General features: G+C 39.3%; 1 protein-coding gene across 1 annotated transcript in view; it reads right to left on the bottom strand.

Annotated features, from left to right (window-relative positions):
* The window catches only part of C6 (complement C6), a 129,864-nt gene that overhangs the window by 57,908 nt on the left and 45,623 nt on the right, over window positions 1-26,333 (bottom strand). The window contains exons 7-8 of the mRNA XM_007950533.2: window positions 25,632-25,872; window positions 16,835-16,957 (exon numbers count right to left, since the gene is read on the bottom strand). Of these exons, the coding sequence (XP_007948724.1) occupies window positions 16,835-16,957; window positions 25,632-25,872 (364 nt within the window). The remainder of the gene's footprint in view (window positions 1-16,834; window positions 16,958-25,631; window positions 25,873-26,333) is intronic.

Below are 26,333 nucleotides of genomic sequence, written 5' to 3'. Positions count from 1 at the left end.
CTTTATATATAGGATTGGAGGAAGAATCATTAAAAACCTGAGATACGCTGACGATACAACTTTGCTTGCTGAAAGTGAGGATGACTTGAGGCACTTACTGATGAAAGTTGAAGAATACAGTATGTAGTATGGATTACGTTTCAATATAAAGAAAACAAAAATCCTCATAACTGGACCAATAAGCATCATCATGATAAATGGAGAAAAGATTGAGGGTGTCAAAGAATACACATTGCTTGGTTCTACAATTGATGCCAATGGAAGCAGCAGTCAGGACATTAGATCATGTGTAGCACTGGGCAGGCTGGCTGTGAAGGAACTCTTTCAGGTGCTGAGGAGCAAGGGTGTCTCCTTGAGGGCTAAGGTGCACCTGACCCAAGCCACGATATTTTCAATTGCCTTGTATGCATGTGAGAGCTGGACAATGAATAAGGAAGACTGAAGATGAGTTGATGCTTTTGAGTTGTGGTGCTGACGAAGAATGCTGAAAATACCATGGACTGCTAAAAGAACTAACAAATCTGTCCTGGAGGAAGTACAGCCTAAATGCTCCTTGGAAGCAAGAATGGCCAGACTTCATCTCACTTACTTTGGTCATGTTGTCAGAAGGGACCATGCCCTGGAGAAGGATGTCATGATTGGTAAGGTGGAGGGTCAACGAAAGAGGGGAAGGCCTTCATGAATTGACATGGTGGCTGCGATGATGGGCTCAAGTATAGCAGAGATCATGGAGCTGGCTTGGGATTGGGCACTGTTTTGTTCTGCTGTGCATCGGGTCGCTATGAGTCAGAAATTACTTGACGGCACCTAACAACAATAACAAAAACTTTATATGTATATGTGAATATATATGTGAACTGACAAGTCCTAAGTCGGTGGGTCAGACATCAAGTTGGAGGCTTCTCCTGACTCACATAGTTTCATAGGCTGGTGTATCCAAGATCTGCAGGCAATATAGCAGGCTGCTGGCTTTAGAGGCTGATGAAACCAAAATTGACAGGTAACATGGCAGGCTATTTGTTCAGAGTCTGAGAAGGCAACAACCCCAAGATCAATAGGCACTTGTTCAAGCCCAGATGATGATGAGCCAGATGCAGGATCTTGAGCAAAAGCGAGGGTTCTTTGCCAGGAAATGCATATGTATTGGAAGCAGGTCACACCCTTGAGGAAACTCCCTTTCAATTGATCAGCTGTTCGTAGCAGAGCTCATCATGGAGGTGATTGTATTTTATCATATCTCATCACGGGAAATGACCACATCATAACTGCTAAACCACTCTGAATCATGGCCTAGACAAGTTGGACACACAATCTTGACTATCACAATCCAGTCTTGTGACTTGTCACTTGTACACACAATCTCTAAATAAAGGCAACTATAAACTCATACTTGTGCCTAACATGATACAACTAACATGTGTCTAACCAAAAACTCATTAGCCCTGTTTACATTTTATATTTTATAACTGAACAAACCAAAATATTTGATGCCCACATCAGGGAGGAATTCCTCATAACGATCACAGTCCTCTTTTCTCCAGCAGGTCATGTGGTCATAGCTGGTATTTAGAACTTCCTTTTTCCACCACCCATTCCATATTCTCTTTGCTCTCAACAAGCACCTCAGCTGATTGTGGTCCTTTACCTGGTAGGATGACCAAACTCTTCATTCCTGAAAGGTCTGGGTCATTTGTTTTGATTCTTTTGTGCTACTCTAACAGAAAATACCACAAATGGGTGACTTTAACAAATAGGAATGTATTATCTTATAGTTTAAACCAAACCAAACCAAACCAAACCAAACTCACTGTTGTTGACTCAGATCTGACTCTTAGCAATTCCTTCTTGGGTTTCCGAGGTGGTATCACTACAGAAGCAGATTGTCCAGTCTTCCTTCTGAGGAGTGGCTGGTGGGTTTGAACCACCAGCCTTCTGGTTAGCAGTCAAATGCCTTAGGTACTACACTACCAGAGCTCCTATCTTACAGTTTAGGAGGCTGGAAATCAGAGCTTAAGGTTCTGGCTCTAGAGGTCACGTGAAGGTCTCTTGACCTTAGACTTCAACTCTGCCTCTTGTTCCCGGCCTACTGGAGCTTGATGCTTCTCTTAACTCCAGCAGCTGCTGGCTGCTGAGTCTAACAAACCCTAAAATGGCACAGTCTGAAGATTGTCAAGCAACACAGCAGACCACTAGTTCAAGCCTAGAAATAGTCTCAAGATCAGAAGACAACATGGCAACCACTGAGATGAAGACTTGGCAAAATGCAGGATCCAGATGTACCAAAAATCTCAAGACCTTTATCAAAGCATCTTCTATACAATGGAAGCAGATCACATCCCTAAGGCAGCTACTCAGCTTCTCACAGCAGATTTCACCATGCAGTTAATTACCAGTCTCATCATGCGGAATAACTGCATCTAGCTGCCCAGCCACTCAAAATCAGGCCCAGCAAGCTGACACACAACTTATCTACCATACTATTAGTAGTCCTATCAGAACTGGGTTGCTGTAGTTTTCCATTGACTTTAATCACAGGGCATGGTGCACTAAGGACCATTCTAAGGAATCTCCTGTATTCCATGCATATTCTTCTTTACCTGCAATATGTAATATCAATCCAAATTCCCCTTGGTAATCAGAATCAATCACACCAGACAATAGAGTAACTCCATTCTTTGCCTGTTGATCTAGAGCCATGAGGAGCTCAAAATGGCTGGGTGGTATTCTTAATTTCCAGTACAATGGAATTAGTATTGTTTCTCCAGGTGGGAGGCTACCTCCTTTTGGGACTAAGACATCCAGACTCACAGAGCATAGGATCATAGGGACAGGAAGCAAAAAAATTTTAATGGGTCAATAGTGAGTGGTGTCACTCCCATTGCCACCCATTTTTCCTGGACCCATAAATCCTGGCTGTTGGGAAAACAGCATCATATATTGGAGGCTGGTTTAGAGTATATACAGCCTCCTGAAGAACATTGACCCAACACTGTAAGGTATTGCCACCTAGCTGGCATCATAATTGTGTCTTTAGAAGGTCATGCCATCATTCTATTGAACCAACTGCATCAGTGTGATGGAGAACATGGTAACTCTAGTGAATTCCATGAGCATGAGCCCATTGTTGCACTTCATTTCCTGTGAAGTGAGTCCCTTGATCTGAGGTGATGCTGTGTGACAGTAGATGAGGCATTCTCTATGTCCATGAATGGTAGTTTTAACTGAAGCACTGAATGCAGAGAAGAAAAATCCACATCCAGAGTAAGTGTCTATTCCAGTAAGAACAAAATGCTGCCTTTTCCATGACAGAAGTGGTCCAATGTAATAAACCTGCCATCAGGTTGCTGGCTGATCCCCCAAGGAGTGGTTCTGTATTGCAGACTCAGTGTTGATCTCTTCTGCTGACAGATGGGTCACTAAGAAATACCTGTAGCCAAGTCTGTCTTGGTGAATGGAAGTCCATATTGCTGAGCCCATACATAACCTTCATCCCTGCCACCATAGCAACTTTGTTCATGAGCCTATTGGGCAATTATAAGAGTCACTGAGGAAAGAGGATGACTGATTTCCAGGGAACGTGCCATTCTATCCACTTGATTGTTAAAATCTTCTACTATGGTCACACTTTGGTGAGCATTCACATGAGAAGCAAATATTTTCTCTTCTTTGGACCATTCAGAGAGGTTTATCCACATACCTATTCCCCATAACTCCTTGCCACAAATTTTCCTATGATGTTCCTTCCAAGTCCCTGACCATCCAGCAAAATCATTGGTCACAGCCCATGAATGAGTATACAATCACATATCTTGCCATGTCCCCTTCCAAACAAAGTGAAAACCAGATTCACAGCTTGAAGTTATGTCCATTAGGAGGATTTCCCTTCACCCTATTCTTGAGAGAGGTACTAGAAAGGGGCTATAGTTCTGCTACTATATACTTTCAAGTGGTACTTGAATATCACATCGAGCCATCTGTAAACCGTCACAAGTTTTCTCTTCCTCAGTCAACTAATCATAAGGAACTCCCCATGAAGCCATAGGTACAGATTAGGAGAGTGAAGGTAATATGACTGGAGTGGAAACAATAGGCATTTGGGCCACTTCCCCATGTAACTTACTTGTGCCTTCAGGTCCTGCTTGAGTCCAATTTCTTATATACTACTTCCATTTAATGATGGAGTGCTGCTGTGCACACCCAAATTTATGATTCTGTAGCTCCGACAATGTCCAGTTCATGATGGGTAACTCAGGTGGCATGGTGACTTGGTGGCCTGTAATTAAGTGTTCAGTTTCTACTAAGGCCCAGTAATAGGCTAAATGTTGTTTCTCAAAAGGAGAGTAGTGATCTGCAGAGGATGGCAAGGCTTTGCTCCAAATTCCTAAGAGTCTGTACTGTGATTCACAGATAGGGGCCTGCAAAGAGCTCAGACAACATCTCTGTTGGTACTGACACTTCAAATACTATCAGATCAATTAGATCATATAGCCCAAGTAGCAGAGTGGCTTGCGTGGCAGCCTGAACCTGCTGCAGAACCTTCTCTTGTTCTGGGTCCCACTCAAAACTAGCAACTTTTTGAGTTACTTGATAAATAAGTCAGACTAGTATACCCAAATGAGGGTTATGTTGCCTCCAAAATCCAAAGAGGCCCACCAGGTGTTGTACCTGTTTTTTAGTTGTGGGAAAGGTCAGATGCAATAATTTATCCTTCACTTTGGTAGGAATATCTTGACATACCCTACACAGTGTACCCCTAGAAATTTCACTGAGGTGGAAGTTCCCAAATTTTTGTCAAGTTAATTTCCCACCCTGTGGCATGCAAATATCTTACCAATAAGTCTAGAGTCATTGATAGTTCTTCCTTACTATGTATGAATCAGCATAATGCCATCAATGCAATGGACTAGTGTGATGTCTTGTGGAAGGGAAAGGTGATCAAAGTCCCTTTGGACTAAATTACAACATAACACTGGAGAGTTCATACCCCCTTGAAGTAGAACCATCAAGATGTATTGCTGCCTTTGTCCACAAAGGCAAACTGCTTCTGGTGATCCTTTGGGAAAAAAAAAAAATTGAGAAAAAGGCATTGGGCAGATCTATAGCTGCATACCAAGTACCTGGAGATGTATTAATTTGCACAAGCAAAGAAACCACATGTGGAATAGCATTTGCAGTTCGAGTCACCACTTGGTTAAGTTTATGACAATCCACTGTCATTCTCCACGACTCATCTGTTTTTTGCACAGACCAAACAGGCAAGTTAAATGCGGATGTGGTGGGAATCACTACCCTTGCATCCTTCAATTTCTTGATGGTTCCACAAATCTCTGCAATCCCTCCAGGAATGTGATATTGCTTTTGCTGTACTATTTTCCTAGTAGGGGATCTTCTAATGGCTTTCACTTGGCTTTTCCTATCACAATAGCCCTTATGCCACATGCCAGGGGTCCAATGTGGGCATTTTTCCAGTTTCTGAGTATGTCTATTTCAATTATGCATTCTGGAACTGGAAATCACTACAGGATGATTTGGACACAGTGTGAAACAGATCTGAGCTAAAATTCCATCAACTACATGACCTCCATATGGCCTCATTCCCACTGGTGGGTCACAATGACACTTTCGGTCTCCTGGAATTACTGTAAATTCAGAGCTAATATCCAGTAATCCCTGAAAATCTGATTATTTCCTTTTCTCCAATGAACTATCATTCTCACAAAAGGCCATAGATCCATTTGGGGAAGGATAAGAGAGAGATTAATAGTATAAGTTTTTGAAAATGTAGTGGGGTCCTTCTTCAAGGGGACCCAGCCTCCATTTCATTCAAAGGGTTGTGATTCTATAAACCAGTTCAAGTCTGTGAAATGATTGAGAGGCTATGGGTCTGTATTCTGGTGATTCAAGTTAGACTACTGTTCATTTGACCTAGAATTCTTCCACTTATAAAGATCAAGTAAATATTTAGTAGCTTTCCCATCTATTTCACTGCTAGGGAAAGAATGCCTAAGTAGCCAACACCATAAGTCTATATGAGTTAGACTACTCTGATTACAACTTTGACTCTGCTGTCCATTAAGGTAACCACACCCACCTTGTCCTTGTCAATTAAGTGCTGTCACTTGGCCCCTACCACCATGGGATCCAATCAGTCCCATTGTAGTTAGCTGTCTTGATTCAATTAGGGCATTTCCCACTGTCAAATCTGGCTTACATAAAATAGCAATCAGCAGTCTTCAGGAGGGCTAGCAATCACAGCAGTCTTCAGCTAGGGCTCCCTATACAAATTTCTTCCTCATCATTGTCATAAAAGGTGTTCCCTCTGAGCACTCCATGTGTGGGTCCATGGATTTAATCTTATAAATCTACCCTAATATGCCAATTTCCCTAAGCCTTTGAATAAGCCCATTCCTACTCTGTACCAACGCAAGTCTGGTACTTCAACTGGACTTAGTGTGGGCCACCACATAATCTATACTTCCATAAACCAACCAAACAAACTATTAGATCCTTTCCTACTCTTTCAAGCTGAAACATTGAAGAATCTGTGCTTCACTGACTCACTGTTGCTGAGTTGGTTCCGACTCATAGCGACTGTTTCTTGGGTTTCCAAGGTGATATCTCTATGGAAGTAGATTGCCCAGTCTTCCTTTGAGGAGTGGCTAGTGGGTTTGAACTGCCAGCCTTCTGGTTAGCAGTCAAATGCCTTAGGCACTACACCACCCAAATCAATAAACTCAGACAGACCCAACTTTATGTTTCTTGAACCATTATTCCACACCTTTAATGGCCATTTCCACATATATTATCCAAGTTTCTGTTTGTACATATTAGAAAAATCAAGCAGTTCTTTTGGAGTGTAGCATAGTTTTTCAAGGTCACACTTAGTACTTCACATTTTGGGGCTTGCTAGTACTTAAGTCTAATTATAGGTCTATAGGGAGCTCTGGTTGACATAGTGCCTAAGGTATTTGATTGCTAACCAGAAGGTTTGTGGTTCAAACTCACCAGCCATTCCTTGGAAAGAAGGTTAGGCAATCTACTTCCATAGTGATACTGCCTTGGAACCCCAACGAGGAGTCGCTGTGAGTTGGATCTGACTCGACGGCAGTGGGTTATAGGTCTATAAGTAGCAACAGGTGGTGGGGTGGTTCCTGGGAACATTCAGCAATGTTTTGTAAGGTATCTGCCTCAGGCTATGTCCCAGAAAATGCCCCAGGTGATACCTCAGACAATACCTCAGGAGGCACAGCTAAGTAGAAGAAGCAGAAGTTGCACTGTAGGGATTGAAGAAAAACAAGGTTCCAGGAATTGATGGAATATCCATTAAGATATTTCAACAAATGCATGTCATGCTAGAGACACTTGCTCACATATGCCAAGAAATTTGGAAGACAGCTACCTGGCCAATTGACTGGAAGAGATCCATATTTGTGCCCATTCCAAAGAAAGGTGATCCAACATTCTTTGTGGAAAGTGGAAATTATCAAACAATGTCATTAATATTGCACACAAGTAAAATTTTGCTGACAATAATACAAAAATGGTTGTAGCAGCATGTTGAGAGGGAACTTCCAGAAATTCAAGCTAGATTCAGAAGAGGACGTGGAATGAGAGATATCATTACTGATGTCTAATGGATTTTGACTGAAAGCAAAGAATAATAGAAAGATGTTTACCTATGTTTTATTGACTGTGCAAAGGCATTTGGCTGTTTGGATCATGACAAATTATGGATAACATTGCAAAGAACAGGAATGTCATAACACTTAACTGTGCTCATGAGGAACCTGCACATACACTGTGAGGCTATCACTAGAACAGAACAAGGGGGTACTGCATGGTTTTAAATCAGGAGGGACTGCATGTCAAGGTTGTATCCTTTGACCATGCTTATTCAGTCTGTATTCTGAGCAAATAGTCCAAGAGGTCAGACTATGTGAAGAAGGATGGCATCAGGATTCAAGGAAGACTGATTAACAACCTCCAAAATAGAAACCAAATTCACTGCCACCAAAACTCCTTTGGTTAACAACCTACAGTATGAAAATGACACAGCCTTTGTTGCTGAAAGTGAAGATGACTTAACACACTTACTGATGAAGATCAAAAACTACAGTCATCACCTTTAATAAAGAAAACAAAAATCTTCACAACTGGACCAATAAGCAACATTAAGATAAATGGAGAAAAGATTGAAGTTGTCAAGGATTTCATTTTACTTGGATCCACAATCAACACCCATGGAAACAGTAGTGAGGAAATTAGATGTCATATTGAACTGAGCAAATCTTCTGTGAAAGACCTATTTAAAGTGTTAAGGAGCAAAGATGTCACTCTGAAGACTAAGGTATGCCTATCCCAAACCATGTGTGGTAGTTAAGGCTGTGTGTCAACTGTGGTTTTGAGTGGCCAGGCAGTTGATGTCGTTATTCCCCATGATGAGATTGTAATCACTTCCATGGTGGAATCTGCTGTGACCAGCTAAATAGTTGTCTTTGGGGTGTGGCCTGCTTCCCGTATATAAGGAAAAGCTTTGAGAAAGGTCTTTATCTTTTTGGCACATTTTGGATCTTGCTTTTGGTTGAGTTTTCATCTCCAGTTCCTGTACTTGAACCAGTGGCTTGCCACATTTCCTGCAGATCTTGGAATTGTTCCTGTACTTGAACTAGTAGCCTTCCATGTTGCCTGTTGATCTTGAGATTGTGCCATTTTACCTACTGACCTTGGGTTCATCAGCCTCAGCAGCTTGCAACTGCCTGAATTAGGAGAAACTTCAAGCTTCAGTGGGCCTGGAACAAGAGGCAGAGCTGAAGACCAAGGTCAAGGGGCCTTCATCTGGCTCCTTCACCTGGCACTCTGAATTTGGACTTCTAGACTCCTAAATTGAAAGAGAATACATTTCTGTTTGTTAAAGCCATCCATTTGTGGTATTTCTGTTATAGCAGCACTAAGAACCAAGACACCATGTTATTTTCAATCACCTTAGTTTTCACATGTATGTGAAAGCTGGACAATGATTAAAAATGTCTTAAGAAGTAGTGCCTTTCAATTGTGATGTTGGTGAAGATCATTGAAAATACCATAAATTGCCAGAAGAATGAGTAAAATCTGTCCTGGAAAAAGTGCAGCTGGAATGCTCCTTAGAAGCAAGAATGGCCAGACTTCATGTCATGTACTTTGGTCATATTGTCAGAAGGGACCAGCACCTGGAGAAGGATATCTTGCTTGTTATAGCAGAGGGTCACCAAAATGGAGAAGGTCCTAAATGAGATGGATTGACACAGTGGCTGCAGCAATGGGCTCAAGTGTAGTAAGGATTGTGAGGCTGGTGCAGGACCAGGGAGTGTTTTGTTCTGTTTTACATAGAGTTGCTATGAGTCAGAGCTGACTCAACAGCACCTAACAACAACAACACAACAATTCAATTGGCATAATTTAGTAGTAAAGAGGAAGACACTTAATGAGCTAGACTGACACAGGTTCTGCAACAATGGGCTCAAGCTTAGCAAGATTGTGAGGGTGGTGTTGGACTTGGAAGTGTTTCACTTTCTTGCACATATGCTTGCTATGAGTCAGAAACACCTTGGTGGCACCTAAGAACAATAATGTGAATCAAATCTACCTTTTCAGCTTTATCTCATAAACTTTCTTTTATTTACCTTGTGCTCTAGCCAAATTGAAACACTAAATTTATATAAACATTTATGTATTCCTCTCTGTCTCTCTGTGCCTCAATTAACTTTTTTGTAAAATGAGATAATAATAATACTGATACCATGGGAATGTTGTGAAGATTAACACACACAAACTTTTTTAAAAAAAGCAACACACACTTAGAGCAGTGCTTGTCATAGACAAGAGTTCAATAAAAGTTGATTATTTACAATAGATGTTGAAGACAGTTACCTGGCCAACCAACTAGAAGAGAACCATATTTGTGACCATTCTAAAGAAGGGTGGTCTAACAGAACACAGAAATTATTGAACAAAATCTTTAATATCACAAAAAAGTAAAATTTTGGTGAAGATAATTAAAAATGGTCACAGCAGTATATTGAAAGGGAACTGCCATACATTCAAGCCAGATTCAGAACAGGGTGTGGAATGAAGGATATCATGTTGTTGTCAAATGGATCTTCACTGAAAGCAAAGAATACCAGAAAGATATTTACCTGCATTTGACTGTGTGGATTATAACAACGTGTGGATAACATTGTAAAGAATGGAAATTCCAGAGCACTTTACTGTGCTGATGTAGAACCTTTACATAGACTAAGAGTCAGTCATTTGAAGACAACAATAGGATACTAGATGGTTTAAAATCAAGAAAAGTGTGCATCAGGGTTATATTCTTTCACCGTGTTTATACAATCTGTATGCTGAGCAAATAATCTGAGAAGTTTGACTATATGAAGAATGGTATCGGGATTGGAGAAAGACCGATTAACAGCCTATTATATGCAGGTGACACAATCTTGCTTTCTGAAAGTGATGAAGATATGAAGCCCTTACTGATGAAGATCGAAGAGTACAGCCTTCATAAAGAAAACAAAGATCCTCACAGGAATAAATGGAGAAAAGGTTTAAGTTGTCAAGGATTTCCTTTTACTTGGACCCTGAATCAATGCCCATCAAAACAGTAGTAAAGAAATCAGATGACATACTGCAATGGGCAAATCTGCTGCAAAAGACTCCTTTAAAGTGTTAAGGAGCTGAGACATCACTTTGAAGACTAAGGAGCACCTGCTTCAAGCCAGGGTATTTTCAATAGTTTCATATGTGTGTGAAAACTAAACAGTGAATAAGGAAGACTGCAAAGAATTGATGTCTTTGAACTGTGCTGTTGGCAAAGAATATTGAAGACACCACAGACTGCCAAAATAACAAACAAATATGTCTTGGAAGAAGTACAGCTGGAATGCTCCTTAGAAGTGAGAATGGCTTGACTTGGTCTCACGTACTTTGGTCATGTTGTCAGAAGAAGCCAGTCCCTGGAGAAATATATCATTCTTGGTTAAGTAGAAGGTCAGCCAAAAAGGGAAAAACTCTCAATGTAATGGATTGACACAGTGACTGCAATGATGGGCTCAAGCATAGCAAAGATTGTGAGGATGGTGCAGGTCTGGGCAGTGTTGTTGTATTGTACATAGGGTTCCTCTGAGTCAGAACCAACTTCATGGCCACATGTTTTGAGTCAATTGATCCATGCCTTCATTATTCTTTCTTATAGTCACTTGTTTGCTTGTTTAGGCACATCTAGTAGTCAATGATAATGTTCCAGGCACAGTGCTAAGCACGGAGGACAGGAAAGCGATGCCGCTATCCTAAATTTGCTTACAGCTCAGTGGAAGAAATATAAAGGAAGCACAATAATGTGTGATGAATGCTATAGTTTTGTAAATACAGGTTGCAGTGAGAGTAAATAGAGGAGCACCTAACCCTGGTTATGAATATGCATGCAGGTGGTAGCTAAGAAAGACTCCTTAGAAGTGATACTATCTGAACTGTTGACTAAAAATGATAATTTCATGATTTGTTTTGATTGGTTTAAAATAAATGTTACATTTTTAGCATTAAAAAAGCTGAAAAAATACAGAAACATACAATCATCATTCCAATTGTTGCTTAGTCTTAGTTTTATGTGTTAAATGGCTTTAAATGTCCTTGCCTTATTGGGAGCTCTGGTGGCATAGTGCCTACGGCATTTGACTACTAGCCAGAAGGTTGGCAATTCAAACCCACCAGCCACTCCTTGGAAGGAAAATTGGGTGATCTACTTTGGTAGGGAACTGCCTCAGAAACCCAATCTGACTCGAGAGCAGTGAGTTTGGTTTTTGGTTATTATTCCTGAGTTCTATGTTTATCTATTGGAGTAATATCTTGATATTAATTTTTGTATTTGTTTCTTACCTCCCTTTGTCTTTGCCACCTCTCTCCCAAATCAAGCTGCATCATGGACTTTCTACATGTACAGCCTTATGCTTGGAAGGAGCCAGACTGAAAAAGATTTTAATTTTATCTTTTGAGCTCTCAAGTATGCTTGTATAAATCTACAGCAAAATGATAGATTTGAAGGCCATAGCTTCCTGTGTCAAGAGCCAGGCCCTTGAGAGAAAAAAAGAGTTCTTGAGTTTTTAATGCTTGAGTTTAAATATCAATAACCAAATGTGCTAGAATCAGAACATAGAATTTGTAAAAACAACCAAAAATAATAACGAATACACAAAAACATAACAGCCATTGTCCTTCCCAAAAGGGGAAAATACTTTGAACCATCAAGAGAATAGAGAATATTCAACATGTGACTAAGATTTAGATGTTGGTGGATTTCTCAGTGCCTAGGATTCTGTCATTTTGAGTAGAGTCTTGGGAATGATGGTGGTAGAAGAGAAACCCAGTTACACTTGTGTCTAAAGCAGGAAGACCACTCACTTGACTTTCCCTGTAGTAGGGTAGGAACAACAAGTGTTGTAGAGAGTCTATACATACACCATGCCACTCAGGCAAGTGGCCTTTAGGGTAGTCTTGAAGTTGCTTATAGTTCAGTGTGATGTGCAGAAATCAGGCAGGAGTTCCCTAGACCTCAATGAAGGTGAGAAAGTATCGAGAGAGGGTTACAGACACAAAAGGGCTTGAGGTTGCTATGAGGAAGATTCAAAGGGTACAAACTTAATAACTTAAGACCAAGGCAGGATTATGGACATTAAGAGTGAACACCAGTGCATAACAGTGAGAAACAGGATTGCCAAGTAACAGCTGGGGCAAGCAAAGGCAGAGGACAGCATGTTGACAAAGGTCTTGTACTTCTTCTGATTCCAGGATGCTACATACAATACACACACACACACAAACAAACACACACACACAGTGATCATCCCTGAAGCAAGAAAGAAGGGTGAGAGGGATTTTGAATTTTAATAATTAAAACTAGGAATAACTGTTATGTTACTTTTGAAATTTTATATTTTTCACCACTTAAAAATAAGTGGGAATTTGACAGGTATGTTGTATTTCATTTTAGAAAAATAAAAAAATTTTATCTTCATATATCTGAATTATTTGAACTATTTGTTTTGTTAATCTCTTTGTTGAACAGATTTTATAGTGGAAAAGTTTTTTTTCAATAGGTACTCAAGAATGATTCTTCTAGAATTCTTTAACATTTTGAGAATGGCTTCCTGTTTGTTTCCTTCACACATGAGCACATTTTTTTTTTCTTTTTTCCAGAAATTTGTGAGCATCCTTCTATTGTCTTCTATCATTGCATTTTTTAAAAATGAAATCTGAGCCTGTTTGTACTTTGTTGTTCTGTCTGTAAGAGAATATTTTGCCCTGATACTTGAAAAATTCATTTTAAAAAACCTTGCATTTTGTAAATTAAGAAGAATTTGTCTTGAGCTAATATTCCTGATAACACATAATCAAGAAAAACTTATTTTCCTTCATTTCAGATACATGTTATTATGTAAAACCAGAAACCAAATTCACTGCCATGGAGTCTGTTCTGACTCATAGCGACCCCTCCTTGGGTTTCCAATGTGTATCTCTATGGAAGTAGATTGCCCAGTCTTGGCCAGTGAGTTTGAACCACCAACCTTCTGGTTAGCAGTCAAATGCTTTAGGCACTATGCCACCAGAATTATTATGTAGTTTTTTTAAAAAATAATTTCTGTTTCATTTCTTAGGACATTAATTCTTATATAAGGAGTCCTAGTAGTCCACTCCTTGGAGGAAGGTTGGGACAATCTACTTCCATAGTGATACCCCTCCTCAGAAACCCAAGGAGGGGTTGTTATGAGTCAAGTCCGACTCCACAGCACATAACAACAACAACAACAAGTAGTGCAGTAGTTAAGCACACTCCACTGGTAATCTAAAGGTTGGCAGTACTAACCCACCAGCCATTCCATGGGAGAAAAGATCTGGTGCTCTGCTCCTATAAAAAGTACAGTTTAGGAAACCTTTGCGACATTCCACTCTGTCCTATAGGATCACTATGAGTTGGAAATGAGTCAGTGGTGCACAACAACAACACATTCCCATATATTAAATTATGTGTTGTAATTTTACTTACATTAGAGTTCCTTTACTGACTTTTAATATGACTTTTTCCTCTGCATTCATTGCGATTATTTTAGATCTTTTCTATCTATGGTTAACTTTATTAATTTTATTTTCAATTATATTTTGCCAGTTATTTATAATAGTAACTTTTTTTTTGCCTCTTTGCTCTGAAATAGCTCTTTTAATTAATTCTGATATTTAATATTTTTGTCTCTGAGCTCTTGATTTATTGAATTTATGTTCTTATTGTTATTAAATTGTGTGATAAATTGGTAAAGAATCTTAACTCATTCTTTGGTTTATGTTACTAAATTATTTATCAGTTTTTGTGTACTATTCCTTTTTTTCCTTTTTTGCTATAATACGAATACATTGTTGACAAGCCAGTTCTTCTCATTCTGTTTATGCTTCAGCTGGGCCTTCACATGGAGACTATCTATGAGCTCTGATATTATAATTAATTAATTAATTAATATAGGAAACATATTTTTATTTGTTCCCTGTGTGTCTTCCTCATTAGAATATGAGTTTTATATTTTAGAAGTTTCTATGATTTTTTCTTCCCTTTGTTCTAAGCAAACTGAGTAGCAATCATTGAAGCAAAGGCAGAGAACTAGAGAATTTTACACAGAGGAAGCAGTTATTTTTAATTATGGGATACACAAGAGTGGATGATTTTTTTTTGGAGATGGCATAATGTTTAGCAAAGTAGACAGAGAAGCAGGCCTATTACCTGAAGGCCATATGAAACTGTGACATGTTAGAAACTTGAGTGTTTTATAAGATCTCCGTGGGAGACATTCTTCTCACAGAAAGGTGTAGAGTAGATTGGAGAAAGGCTAGACTGGAGGCATTAAGAGCATTTAGGAGGCTTCTGTGGTAATAAAGTGGGAATAATGAGGGCTTGGATTGAGATGTGCCCAGAGAATAGTGAGATGGAGACAACTGGAAAGATATTAAGGATGGCACACAATGAATTATACAGAATTACTGATTGGATATTGAGGTGAGAAAGAGGGAGAAATAAAAATTAATACCCAGGTTTCTTACTTGGTTGGTTGAGTTTTGGCCAATGCCGTTTATTTAGGTGGGACTACTCGAGGAGAGGAAGAGGAGAGGGAAAGGGGAAAGCAGCCAATAGCTGCTGTGTCCTATGGCAGGCTCCTTATGGTCATCACTTCACTTAATGTTCACAACAATCCTATTACTCTACTGTATAGTAATGAGAATTATTTGAAGTAGGCAGAGAGTATGTGCAGTCCTGGTGTTTGTTGCCATTCAAGTGAGTAGGTGTCTGGAACTCAGAAGAGATGTGTGAGTTGGAAGATTAGTGTATAGGAGTAAAGTCCATAGAAGGTGACTGAAACTCTGGAAGGGAATACAATCATTCTTTAAAATCTAATTTATGTCTTCCTTCTTCAGTTATTTTGCCTGGACTTTATCCCTTCCTCTCCATTTGCCAAAATATTCTACAGGTTTTTTTTTTTTTTTTTTTGTGATTTGGGTGAAGGTTTACAGAGCAAATTCACTTTCCATACAACGTTCACATATATTTTGTCTCAAGACATTGACCGCAGTTTACCATAATGCCACAGCTCCTCTCCCACTTCCTCCCCATAGTTACCTCTTCCCAGTGTCCATCCCTCCATACTCTCTTGCCCCCTGAGTTGTCTCCCTGTGCATAAGCAGCCCTTCTTTCTCCCATGATTGTTCTCTCCAAGGAGAGTATCTACTTGAGGTAAATGTTCAACTCATATGCCTGTCTTTTGTTTGGCTGGAAACCACAGGTGTGGGTTCAATTCCAGATCTGAAGGGCAGCTAGGGGCCATAGTCTCAGTGGTTCCACCAGGCTCTATCAGACCAACAAACCTGGTCCCCAACTTTTTTTTTTTTTTCTCCAAATGATTTTGCATTTGTTCCACATTGTTCTCCCTCTCTATCAAGGATCGCCTACATAGATCCCCCTCCAAGTGGATGACAGTGGTAGCCAGGCACCATCCAGTTCTGGTCTCATAGTCATATAGGCTGCAGATCGGATAGTGTACCAGTTGCTAGGACTAATTGTTCCCACAAATTTTGGTTTTCTTCATTCTTCTTTGCTCTGGATGAGGAGAGACCCATCATTGTATCTAGATGGCAGCTTGCTAGCTTTTAAGATCCCACTCACTACTCACCAAAGTAGGAGGTGGAACAATATTTTTTATAGTATGTTATGCCATTTGAGCTTGATGTCCCCTGCGACTATGGTCCCAAGCCCGCAGGTTCAACTACTCGGTCCCTCTGGGAAGCTGGCTGTGTCTTCTACAGTTTTCAATGCACAGACATATAGTCATGCATAGTTCATGAGACCTGATGTACTCTGACAGCTACCAGAGGTCCCTCTTCTGTAGTACTTCCATTTTTTTTTTTTTTTTAAATAAAATAACTCACTTGAACTCTTGTGGCTATTTATATGCTTATTTTGTAAGCTCCTGAACAGGAAGGGCTGGTTCACACCCATCTTTACATCATAATTGAGTTATAGAGTTCTGATCATAAATAAATGTTCACTAAGTTGAACAATCGGGAGCTCTGGTAGCATAGTGGCTAAGACACTTGCCTGCTAACCAGACGGCTGGCTATGCTCTCTCCCTTCCTTCTGCCACATGCAGAAGGTTCCATCATGAAATAAATAAAAAGTTAAAGATAGTACCATATGTACACTATGATACTTAAGTTATAACCAGGTGCAGGACATGCTGGATGAGCTGCTAAGAGAGAGTCCCATTACCTTCATATTTCTCTGACAGCCTGTTGATTGTACACCGATGTTCCACTTTTTTTTTCTTAACAAAGAGAATACGTCTTGTTGTTTCAATCCGGACACAGTTTTGGGATTCTTCTTCTGTTAAACCTAAGAAATGGAGCAGAAACAGAAAATACTGAGAATGTACTATTGAGAATTTGGAGAAGAGGAGCCTGAGGCACTGGACACTTCTGCAGCTAATCCTTCAGGTACTACATGTCATCCCTTATCTTCCCCAATTCCTGTAAGCTCAAGTGATTAACAGCTTTGACCTACAGATTCAGTTCCCACAGGTCCTGAAATGATCCCGGACAGGAGAGGTTTCTGTGAGTTCCTGCATTTCTCCTTGTAACAGTGGCCCTAAGAAGATGCATAGGGTCATTACGGCCCATCTCTTCTTGATGTTGTTTGCCTCTGTTGCCTATGCCTTGTTGTCACTCTCATATGATAGACTACTAAGCTTGCACTTCCTACTGGGCACTGCCACTGTGCGGCTTTCAGGTCAAGAGATTAAGACATGTTCTGTTCCCAGCTCCATTGCTAGGTCTACTTCATGATTCAGAGAAACCTGGGGTCCCCAGGTCCTTCAGGAAACTAAATCCATCATGTCTACTTCACTTGTTTCCCTAGTCACCTAATGTATAAATCTTGTTGGTTATCTCTCCTTTTCTTTTGTCCACTCATTTTCATACTTCTCTGGGATGCCTCTTCCTGATCCAACTACTCACTGTGTTTCTCCTTCCAAAGCTCCTTTATTGTATTCTCAGAAATTCTGAATTCCTGACCTGTAAAATTCTCTTTTCCATTGTTTTTTCTGCTTCCTTTCTTTAATTCAAGCATTTACTTGATACTGCTTCCCCTGTTGTATCCAAGAGATGTTGATACTGGCTCATTCCCCCTCCCTTAAGGTTTCAGAGCAGAGATTGACATCTTCCTAGTTTCCCAGAGCTGCCTCTACATGATAAGTGTCCATAGCCCTACAAGTCATGTAAAAACCTCATCTTCTGAGGTTCAGGCCATCTAGTTACTGTATCTCTAATCTTCATTGTTCTTGTCCTTCAATAAATTCTCATTCACTTGTTAAAGATGTTGACATTTGAACCATCCTTTCTAACAGCAATATTTCATCATTCTCAGTGAGTTTGAAATTGATGTGAGTAACCTATCCAATTGTCTGTCCCTTACTCCCATCACCTCTCAACAATGATTTTATTTTTTACTCAATCATCTCACTCAAAGTCAGTCACGATCTGGGATATGTCACTTACTCAGTTTTTCAACAAAGATTTTTTATATACATATTATGTGCTAGTTTTATGGTAAGACCTGAAGACAGAACAGTGAACAAATTCAAATGGTTCCTGCCCTATTGGAGTTTATGATACGGTAAAAGATTTGGATATGGAGATGACATCAAAGGTAATTAAAAAATGGTAAAACATAATGGCATCATCTATTAAAAAGATATTTAGTTTCATAAATAATGATGAAGATGTTGTGTTTTTAGTTGCTGTCAAGTCATTTCTGACTCATGGAGATCCCATGTGTGCAGAGAACTGTGCCATAGAGTTTTCAAGGCTGTGACTCTTCAGAAGCACATGGCCAGGCCTATCTTCTAAAGTGCCTCTGGTAGGGTTCAAACTATCAACCTTTTGGTTAGTAGTGGTGTGCTCAACCATTTGAACCACCCAATGCTCTTAAAACTGGGGATATATAATATGAAAACCCATGATTTATTGATGAATGGAAATTTACACCATGAGATGGAGAAAGTACTACTGAGAATCTAGATTAGAACAATGAGACATTTTCAAAGCTCATTGTTAGTATGGGAGCTAATTGTGATATGAGAATGTTCCCTTGTCGTTTAGTCCATTTACTACAAAGAATACTGACAGCACAAGAGCACTTATTGTCATCACCCAAATTGCTCCACCTCTGACATCACTAATTCAGAAATCCCTCTGATTCCTACTTTCCCACTACTCTGTTGACCAGCTCCATATATTTTCTCTTACTCCTTCATCTTCTTTCTCTCAACATTTTATACTTTATGGTACTTATATTTCATGATTCTTCAGTTCAACCCATCTCTTGGAAATATTTTATGCATCCTGCTCTTTTGCCTTTTCTTCTTGTTAACTTAGAAAACTGTTCTGGTTATGTAGTACTGCTTTGACAAGAATATACCACAAATAGGATGGCCTTAACATACAGGAGTTTATTCTTACAATTTGGAGGCTTTAAGTCCAAGTTCAAAGTGGCAGTCTCTAGGGGCTGGGTGGAAAGCCCCTCAAACTTGGGGTCCAGCTCTACCTCTTACTCCTGGCCCACTGAAGCTAGAGGCATTTCTTCACTCAGACAGGTGCTGGCTGCAGAGGCTGAGAAGCTCCAAGGTTGACAAGTAAAAAGGCAAAGTCCTGATGTTACCAAACCACACGACAGGCCTTTAACTTAAGTCCATTGTAAGTCTCAAGGTTGGCAGAGCATAGCAGGCTACTGAGCAACGACACAGCTACATGCAGGGTTCAAGCATGCCATAGGCTAGAGACCATTCCCAAAGCTTCTCCTTATATACAGGAAGCAGACCACATCCCAAAGGCAGCTACTCAGCTGCTTGTGGTAGATCCCACCATGGAGTTGATTGCCAGTCTCATCATGGGGAATAACTACCACCAGCTGCCCAGCCACTCAACCAGGCCCAGCCAAGTTGACACACACAAACCTAACTACCACAAAAACCAAGATCTTGTCTGAATCTAACCATCCTCCTTCTCTGTGGCTGCTCTGAAATTGCTGAGAGTTGCTGGAAAAATTGTATCATCATGCAGATTGATACTCCAATAAATTCATAATCCCTAATGAGATTCTGACCATTGTCCATTAATCCAGCTGTACTTCTCAAGAGAGGTTGCTTGCCTATTTAAGTAACAAGAATTTCAAACTTTTTTACTCTTTGCAAACCTCTGTACCATTTACGTTCAAAGCAGCAAACTTTCCCAGAGTTTCCTATATCTTTCTGTCCCTCGTTGTTGTGATGAACAAACCATCTAAGTACTCAAGTGTTCATTAGTCATGTCTCCTTATCCCTACTTCTAGGATTTATTACTGCAATTTCTGCATAAAGCTAGAACTTTCTCTTGGATTTTGACCTTTATTCTGAAGCTTATCACTATTAGTTAGCATCTTGATGTTCTGTTGTGCTCTGTAAGACCATTCTTTGCTCTTGAAGATCATACCAAAACTGTCAGCTATGTGAGTTCTTAACTGCAATGTAGGGTTCTGTTTTGAAAGGTGCCATATTACCACTTCATGGCTACTTCCTTGACATTGAGTAACTCCTGCTGTGTAGAACCTCCTTTAACTATGTTTCAACTAAGTAGCATGTCCTTGGAGAGCAATACTAGCTGAAACCAAGTCTAAGTAGGCCACCCACAGATCTTAATGGCAAGGCAGTTGAAGTCACAACTCCAGATGAGTGACATTCTTCTACTAACAAATGATGGAAGTCTAAGTGTTCATAATTGTACTCAATTAGCCAGTCAATTAAAATTTGTCAGTAGTTATTCAAAATATCTGAGGAATGGTCCCTGTGGGTCAAGGCTGGCATGGGGCCATTTGTTTGCTCTCTTTGATGTTAGTAATTGGGTGGAATACAGAGCAAGGAATTGGTCTAGCATATCTGTTGGGTGAGTTGGTGCTGCCTTTCTGGGTATTTTAAGAGAAATCAATACTTCCTCTTCCTAGACCATTTCTTAGGACACTTGGCTCACTGCCTAAAACACCAAAATTAAAATCCAGTTCTTTTTGTGCTCAGTAAAATATTGTTTTTCAAAACATTAGCACATGTGGGATGGAATAGCTATTATTAGGCACCTTAGAGTGAAGTAGTTTATCAAGTACTGCTATTAAGGGTAGGAGGTCACAATAGACAGGAAAGAGTGTTTTCAGAATTTGAGGCATTAATTGGGTAAGATATTGAAGATGAAACCTGAAAGTATTGGTCATTGCGGAGTGAGGCTGGGCAGATGGGAATCAGTTTGCCTATCTTACAGTTTTGTTTTTTTTTTCCAACTGTTTGAGACATTCAAAGCGAGATATTATCACTTGAAATTAAATTTAAATTTAAATTTTAAAATTCTTGATTTGAAGCCTTCATGTTTACCTTGCATCTTCAACACTGACAAAAAAAAAAAAAAAAAATGTCTGTTTCAGTCAGGCTGAATAAATATAGCTCATTTTGTCTTCTGCTAGTATTGTTCTTAATAAGACAGTCAGTCAAATGTTTAGGTCATGTTAGGAATTTAATGCAATCTATCATGCAAGACTTAAGCCCTTTTCCTATTTTTTTTTTTTTTTAGGTTTTGATTATTTATAAGTGAAAGTTAAATTGCCTGTGTCCAAGTCTAACCATAAACTTGGTTTATTTCATTTTCTGAGAGTTATGGGAGAATCCTTAAAGACTGGAAAGATGAATGTAGCCTATAAGCCATGGTATTGATCATGCAGTGATTAAAATACCAGGTCTTTATCAAAGAATTTCTATACAAGCCTTATTTTCTCTGCAGTGGGCCCGGTAGATTGCTGGCTGACCCTGAACCACATTAAGTAGTTGCTTGATGCTGTAGCCCTTGATCTTTCAAACTGGAGTGTCTCCTGTGCTGTGGCACAGGGTTGAGTAGTTCAATTATGTCCTCAGCTACTTTGACCAAACAAAGGTCAATTGAAAACGTCATACTGATAAATAATGGAGAGAATAATTCTTCACCTCCAATTCGGAGCAAATAATGACTTCTCAAGATAAGAAATTGAAAATTACCATTTTGCATATTGTGATACTTTAATTGTTTAATGTTTTCATCGTATTCCTGAAATTCTTGTCACCTTGCAGAGTGAAACAATGTCAACTGTTGTTCAAGGTTTTAAACTGACTATGGGACACTGAAAAATAGAGGAATGAATCAAGGGATGCAAATAAAAAACAATTTAGTTTTGTTTTATTTTTCTTGAGAGAGAAAAAGTAATATGAAATAGTCAAGGCATTATTTGAAAATTAATGACAAGGGATATAATTCTTATTGAATAAAGAGGAACAAAAACAAAAATGATACTCTGGCTCCAGGTTGTGACCAGGTAAGTGGAGAAAAGATAAATGGGGTGAAAGGAGAAGGATGGAGTACATATTCATCTAGAGAGCAGGCAAAAACAGGTAAACACACCCCTTTGAGAATCCGTTTTATTGAGATTTGTTACTCTTTGGGTATGCTTCATCTTAATAATAAAAATTTTGCACCAATATTATTATTGTGATTAAACATACAAAAAAATAATAAAACTCACTGCTGTTGAGTCAGTTCCAACTCATAGCTACCCCTCCTTGATTTTCTTAGGCGGCATCTCTACAGAAGTAGACACCTAGTCTTTCTTCCAAGGAGTGGCTGGTGGGTTTGAACCTCCAGCCTTCTGGTTAGCAGTCAAAATGCCTTAGGTACTATGCCACCAGAGCTCCTGATTATACACACAACCACACACACACACACATCTAATATATATATCTACACACTTATGCATATTTACATATATATAAACATACAAATACATATGTACATTTTATTTATCTATCTATCTACATATAAAACAAAACAAAATAAAAAAACCCACTGCCGTTGAGTCAATTTCTGACTTATAGTGACCCTATAGGACAGAGCAGAACAACTCCATAGGGTTTCCAAGGCTGTAAATATCTATGGAAGCAGACTGCCTCATCTTTCTCCCATGGAGTGGCTGGTGGGTTCAAACTGCCAAACTTTTGGTTAGTAGCCGAATGCTTTAACCACTATGGCACTACAGTTCCTGAATATGTGTGTGTGTGTGTGTGTGTGTGTATATATATGTGTATATACTGGAGCTCTGGTAGCATAGTGCCTAAGGCACTTGACTGCTCACCAGAAGGCTGGTGGTTCAAATCCACCAGCCACTCCTCAGAAGGAAGGTTGGGCAATCCTATTTCCGTAGTGATAGTGCCTCGGAAACCCAAGGAGGGGTCGCTATGAGTCGGGGCCAACTTGACGGCAAACAACAACAACAACAACAATATACATATATGTAGTGCATGCATGTATAATATAGTATGTATATATAACATGTGTATTTGTGTATGTATTGTTATATATTTCCAGTTTTCAATCACTTCTCAAATGCCCTTTCTTTCCCTCTTGATGCATTTCTGTTTATTGGCCAGTCAGTCTCTACTTCTATTTATAGAGGACATGGAGAGTGAGAAATTTCAGTAAGAGTGTAGCTCATCACTTTTTGTTTGGATGGGAGATTTTAACTACTGAATGGCTGAATGTTTGCTTATATATTCACACACTTCTTTAAATAACCTGATCTTTAAGGCTTTGAGTCTTTACTCTGAATGCATCATAAGTATAGCTTATCAAGTGGGAAATTATTCTCTGGATTATAGCTGCAGTAACCAGAATAATTTCATCCTGAGGGTCAGATGAAATAAATCCAAGGGCCATAAGTTTCCCCTAACCATTTTTGCTCTGCATTAATGTTAATGCTATTCTCTGTGGCAGAAGACATCAGTTCCATCATGCAACTGTTGCTCTAGTGGAAAAGACAACAACTGAAATGAAATACAAGAGGCAGGCCATGTGGACAGCCCTTCCCAGGACAAACCTTTTGGATTTTAGTAAGCATATCAAGTACAAACAAAATTTAAAACCTTCTTACTGAAAATTCTCCTCAAAGGTATTTGTCCCATCTTTTCTGATAGCAAGCAGATCATGGGGAACATCTGGGGACTTATGAACTCAATTGACCAAAACAGACATTAGGATTTGCCATATTGAGATGTATAAAAAGAGGAATTGAAAGCCTATTGATCATAGGGCTGACCTGATGTTGTCTTTTTAAACAAATTTGTGATTTCTTTTCATAAAATTTTAATGGATAAGAATTCTGGTTTACTGGGGGTATTAGTGAGTTATGTTCTGGTGCCTGTACAATTTCCTACCCTTATTCTCAAGAGACACATGATAAAATCATCACAAAGACCCTGAGTCCTTTGAGACAGAAACCTGAAAGCAAATTTATCCACAGATGCTTAAGTTATAATAATAATTGATATTGATGATTTTAGATAATATTATAAAACCCAAGATATTTGGTTCATATTGTTATTTTACATGTAAGCAGAAAATATCATTTATTTTGTCTCAAGTTTTCAGACTGTAACTTTTCCTCAAACGAAAGTGCTTCCTGTGTGGTTTAAGTTTTGTCACTTTAGAAAGACATGGTGATCTACTTCCTAAGATCAGCCATTGAAAACCCTATAGATCACAATTCCACTCTGACACACTTGGGGCTGCCATAAGTTAGAACTGATTAGGTAGCAACTGTTTTTTTGGCTAGGTGCTTATCTGGCTCATAATAACTTAGTTTCTTGTCAAGTCATTGTTTGTTCTTTCATCTTATGCCCTCAACTTTTAGTTAGCCAAAAAAAAAAAAAAATTTCTATTGCATTTGCTATAAAATTATTGTTTAATATGAGTGTTACCTCCTACAAAAGTGTTATAAGAAGATTATCTTTTAGAATTTAGTTCCAGGACAAACTTATACCCCCTCAGGTACTGACATGCTTCTCCCATTTTAGGTTACTAATGATTTGTAACTTATGATGTTCCCAGATGCCATGCAAATCAAAAACAAATCACAGAGGTGAAGCATATTTATCTTTCCTTTTATTTTGGTCCTAATTTTCTCTTTTTATTCCATTTACTTGAGTGTGTATATGGTTGCTTGTTCATCACACTATTTTGGAAATAACCCAAACCAAATCTATTGCCATCAAGTCAATTCTGACTCATAATGACCCCCATAGGGTTTCCAAGGGAGCTCTGGTAGCATAGTGGCTAAAGCACTTGACTGCTAACCAGAAGGCTGGCGGTTCAAACCCACCAGCCACTCCTCGGAAGGAAGGTTGGGCAATCCTACTTCCGTAGTGATACTGCCTCGGAAACCCAAGTAGGGGTCGCTATGAGTCAGGGCTGACTCGACGGCACATAACAACATAACAACAAGGGTTTCCAAGGCTGTACATAGTTATGGAAGCAGGCTGCCTCATCTTTTTGTAGTGGAGCACCTGGTAGGTTCAAACCACTGATCTTTAGGTTAACAGCCCAATGCCTTAACCACAGTGCCACTAGAGCTCCTTTTTGGAATTAAAGCATGGTCTAAACAAAGTCAAGGGAGTCCCTGCAGGGTGCACAGAGTTAATTCACTTTGCTGCTCACTGAATATCGGAGGCTCAAGCCCACTCAGCGGTACCTGGGAAGAAAGGCCTGGTGATCTACTTCTGAAAAGCCAGCCATTGAAAATCCTGTGGAGCCCAGTTCTACTCTGACACGTGAAGTCACCATCAGCTAGAGTTGACTTAATAGCAACTGTTGCTGTTGTTATGTGCTGTTGAGTTGGACCCAACTCATAGTGACCCCTCCTTGAGTTTCCAAGGCAGTATCACTATGGAAATAGATTGCCCAACCTTCCTTCTGAGGAGTGGCTGGTGGGTTTGAACAGCTAGCATTCTGGTTAGCAGCCAAGTGTCTTACGCACTACGCTACCAGAGCTCCCTCAATAGCAACTAGGCTGTTAAAAATAAAGTCAGTAAATAAAAATAATTGAAGTGATAGCATTAGACAATCAGAAAAATGTATCGTATGTTGTCATATTGGTTATAAAATTGAGGCTACAGAAAACTATACAGAAACTATACCTGAGTTCTTTAATTCTTCTCTGCTAAACTGATAGAGGAGGTCATACACACCACCCAGGGAGCCAGAGGTGAAATAGTGAGTCCCGAAGTCATCAAATATCCGGCTATACAGAGCAAAATTATATTCCAGTGGTAGATGGTTAAGTGCTTTCAAAAAGACATCAGAAAGCAGCAGATCTTTACTCTTCATTGTAAAGTTTAAGACTTTTATTGCTTTATGGATTCTAATAAAACTAGAATCCTAAATGGAAGAAAAGAATAAAAAAAAAAAAAAAAGAGAGAATGTAATAAATGCTTGAGGAATCAACCATTTAAATGTCATTGATTGATTGTTAGCTTCATTTCTACCACAGTGTTACAACAATATTAACTCTCCATGGCATGTTCTCATATATAACATTAGAATTCTGCTTTACTTTCCACTATCTTTCCCTGAGATGTTCAAAGTGTTCATCAGATAAAATTAGCTCAATAATCTAGACTGTGAGACTGAGAAAAACAAACATTTTCTACCAAAGAAGAGAGCAATTATCAGAAAAATAAATCTTTCTCTCTTGATTGCAGATCATGACTGTGTCCCTGCTGAGTTTTTATTTAGAAGACATTGCTAATACAGATAATTGAGTAGAGATTCTGGAAATTTTTGGGTGGCAGTTATACAACTGAGGTTGATGTTGCAGCTTTGTCTCTAATGGGGAAAAG

The sequence above is a fragment of the Orycteropus afer genome, unplaced genomic scaffold (genome assembly GCF_000298275.1).
Source record: "Orycteropus afer afer isolate SDZICR_OR568_19922 unplaced genomic scaffold, OryAfe1.0 scaffold00275, whole genome shotgun sequence".
NCBI classification, from domain to species: Eukaryota; Metazoa; Chordata; class Mammalia; order Tubulidentata; family Orycteropodidae; genus Orycteropus; species Orycteropus afer.
Note: the sequence above shows the minus strand (reverse complement) of the source record. Positions and strands in the feature narration are given on the sequence as shown.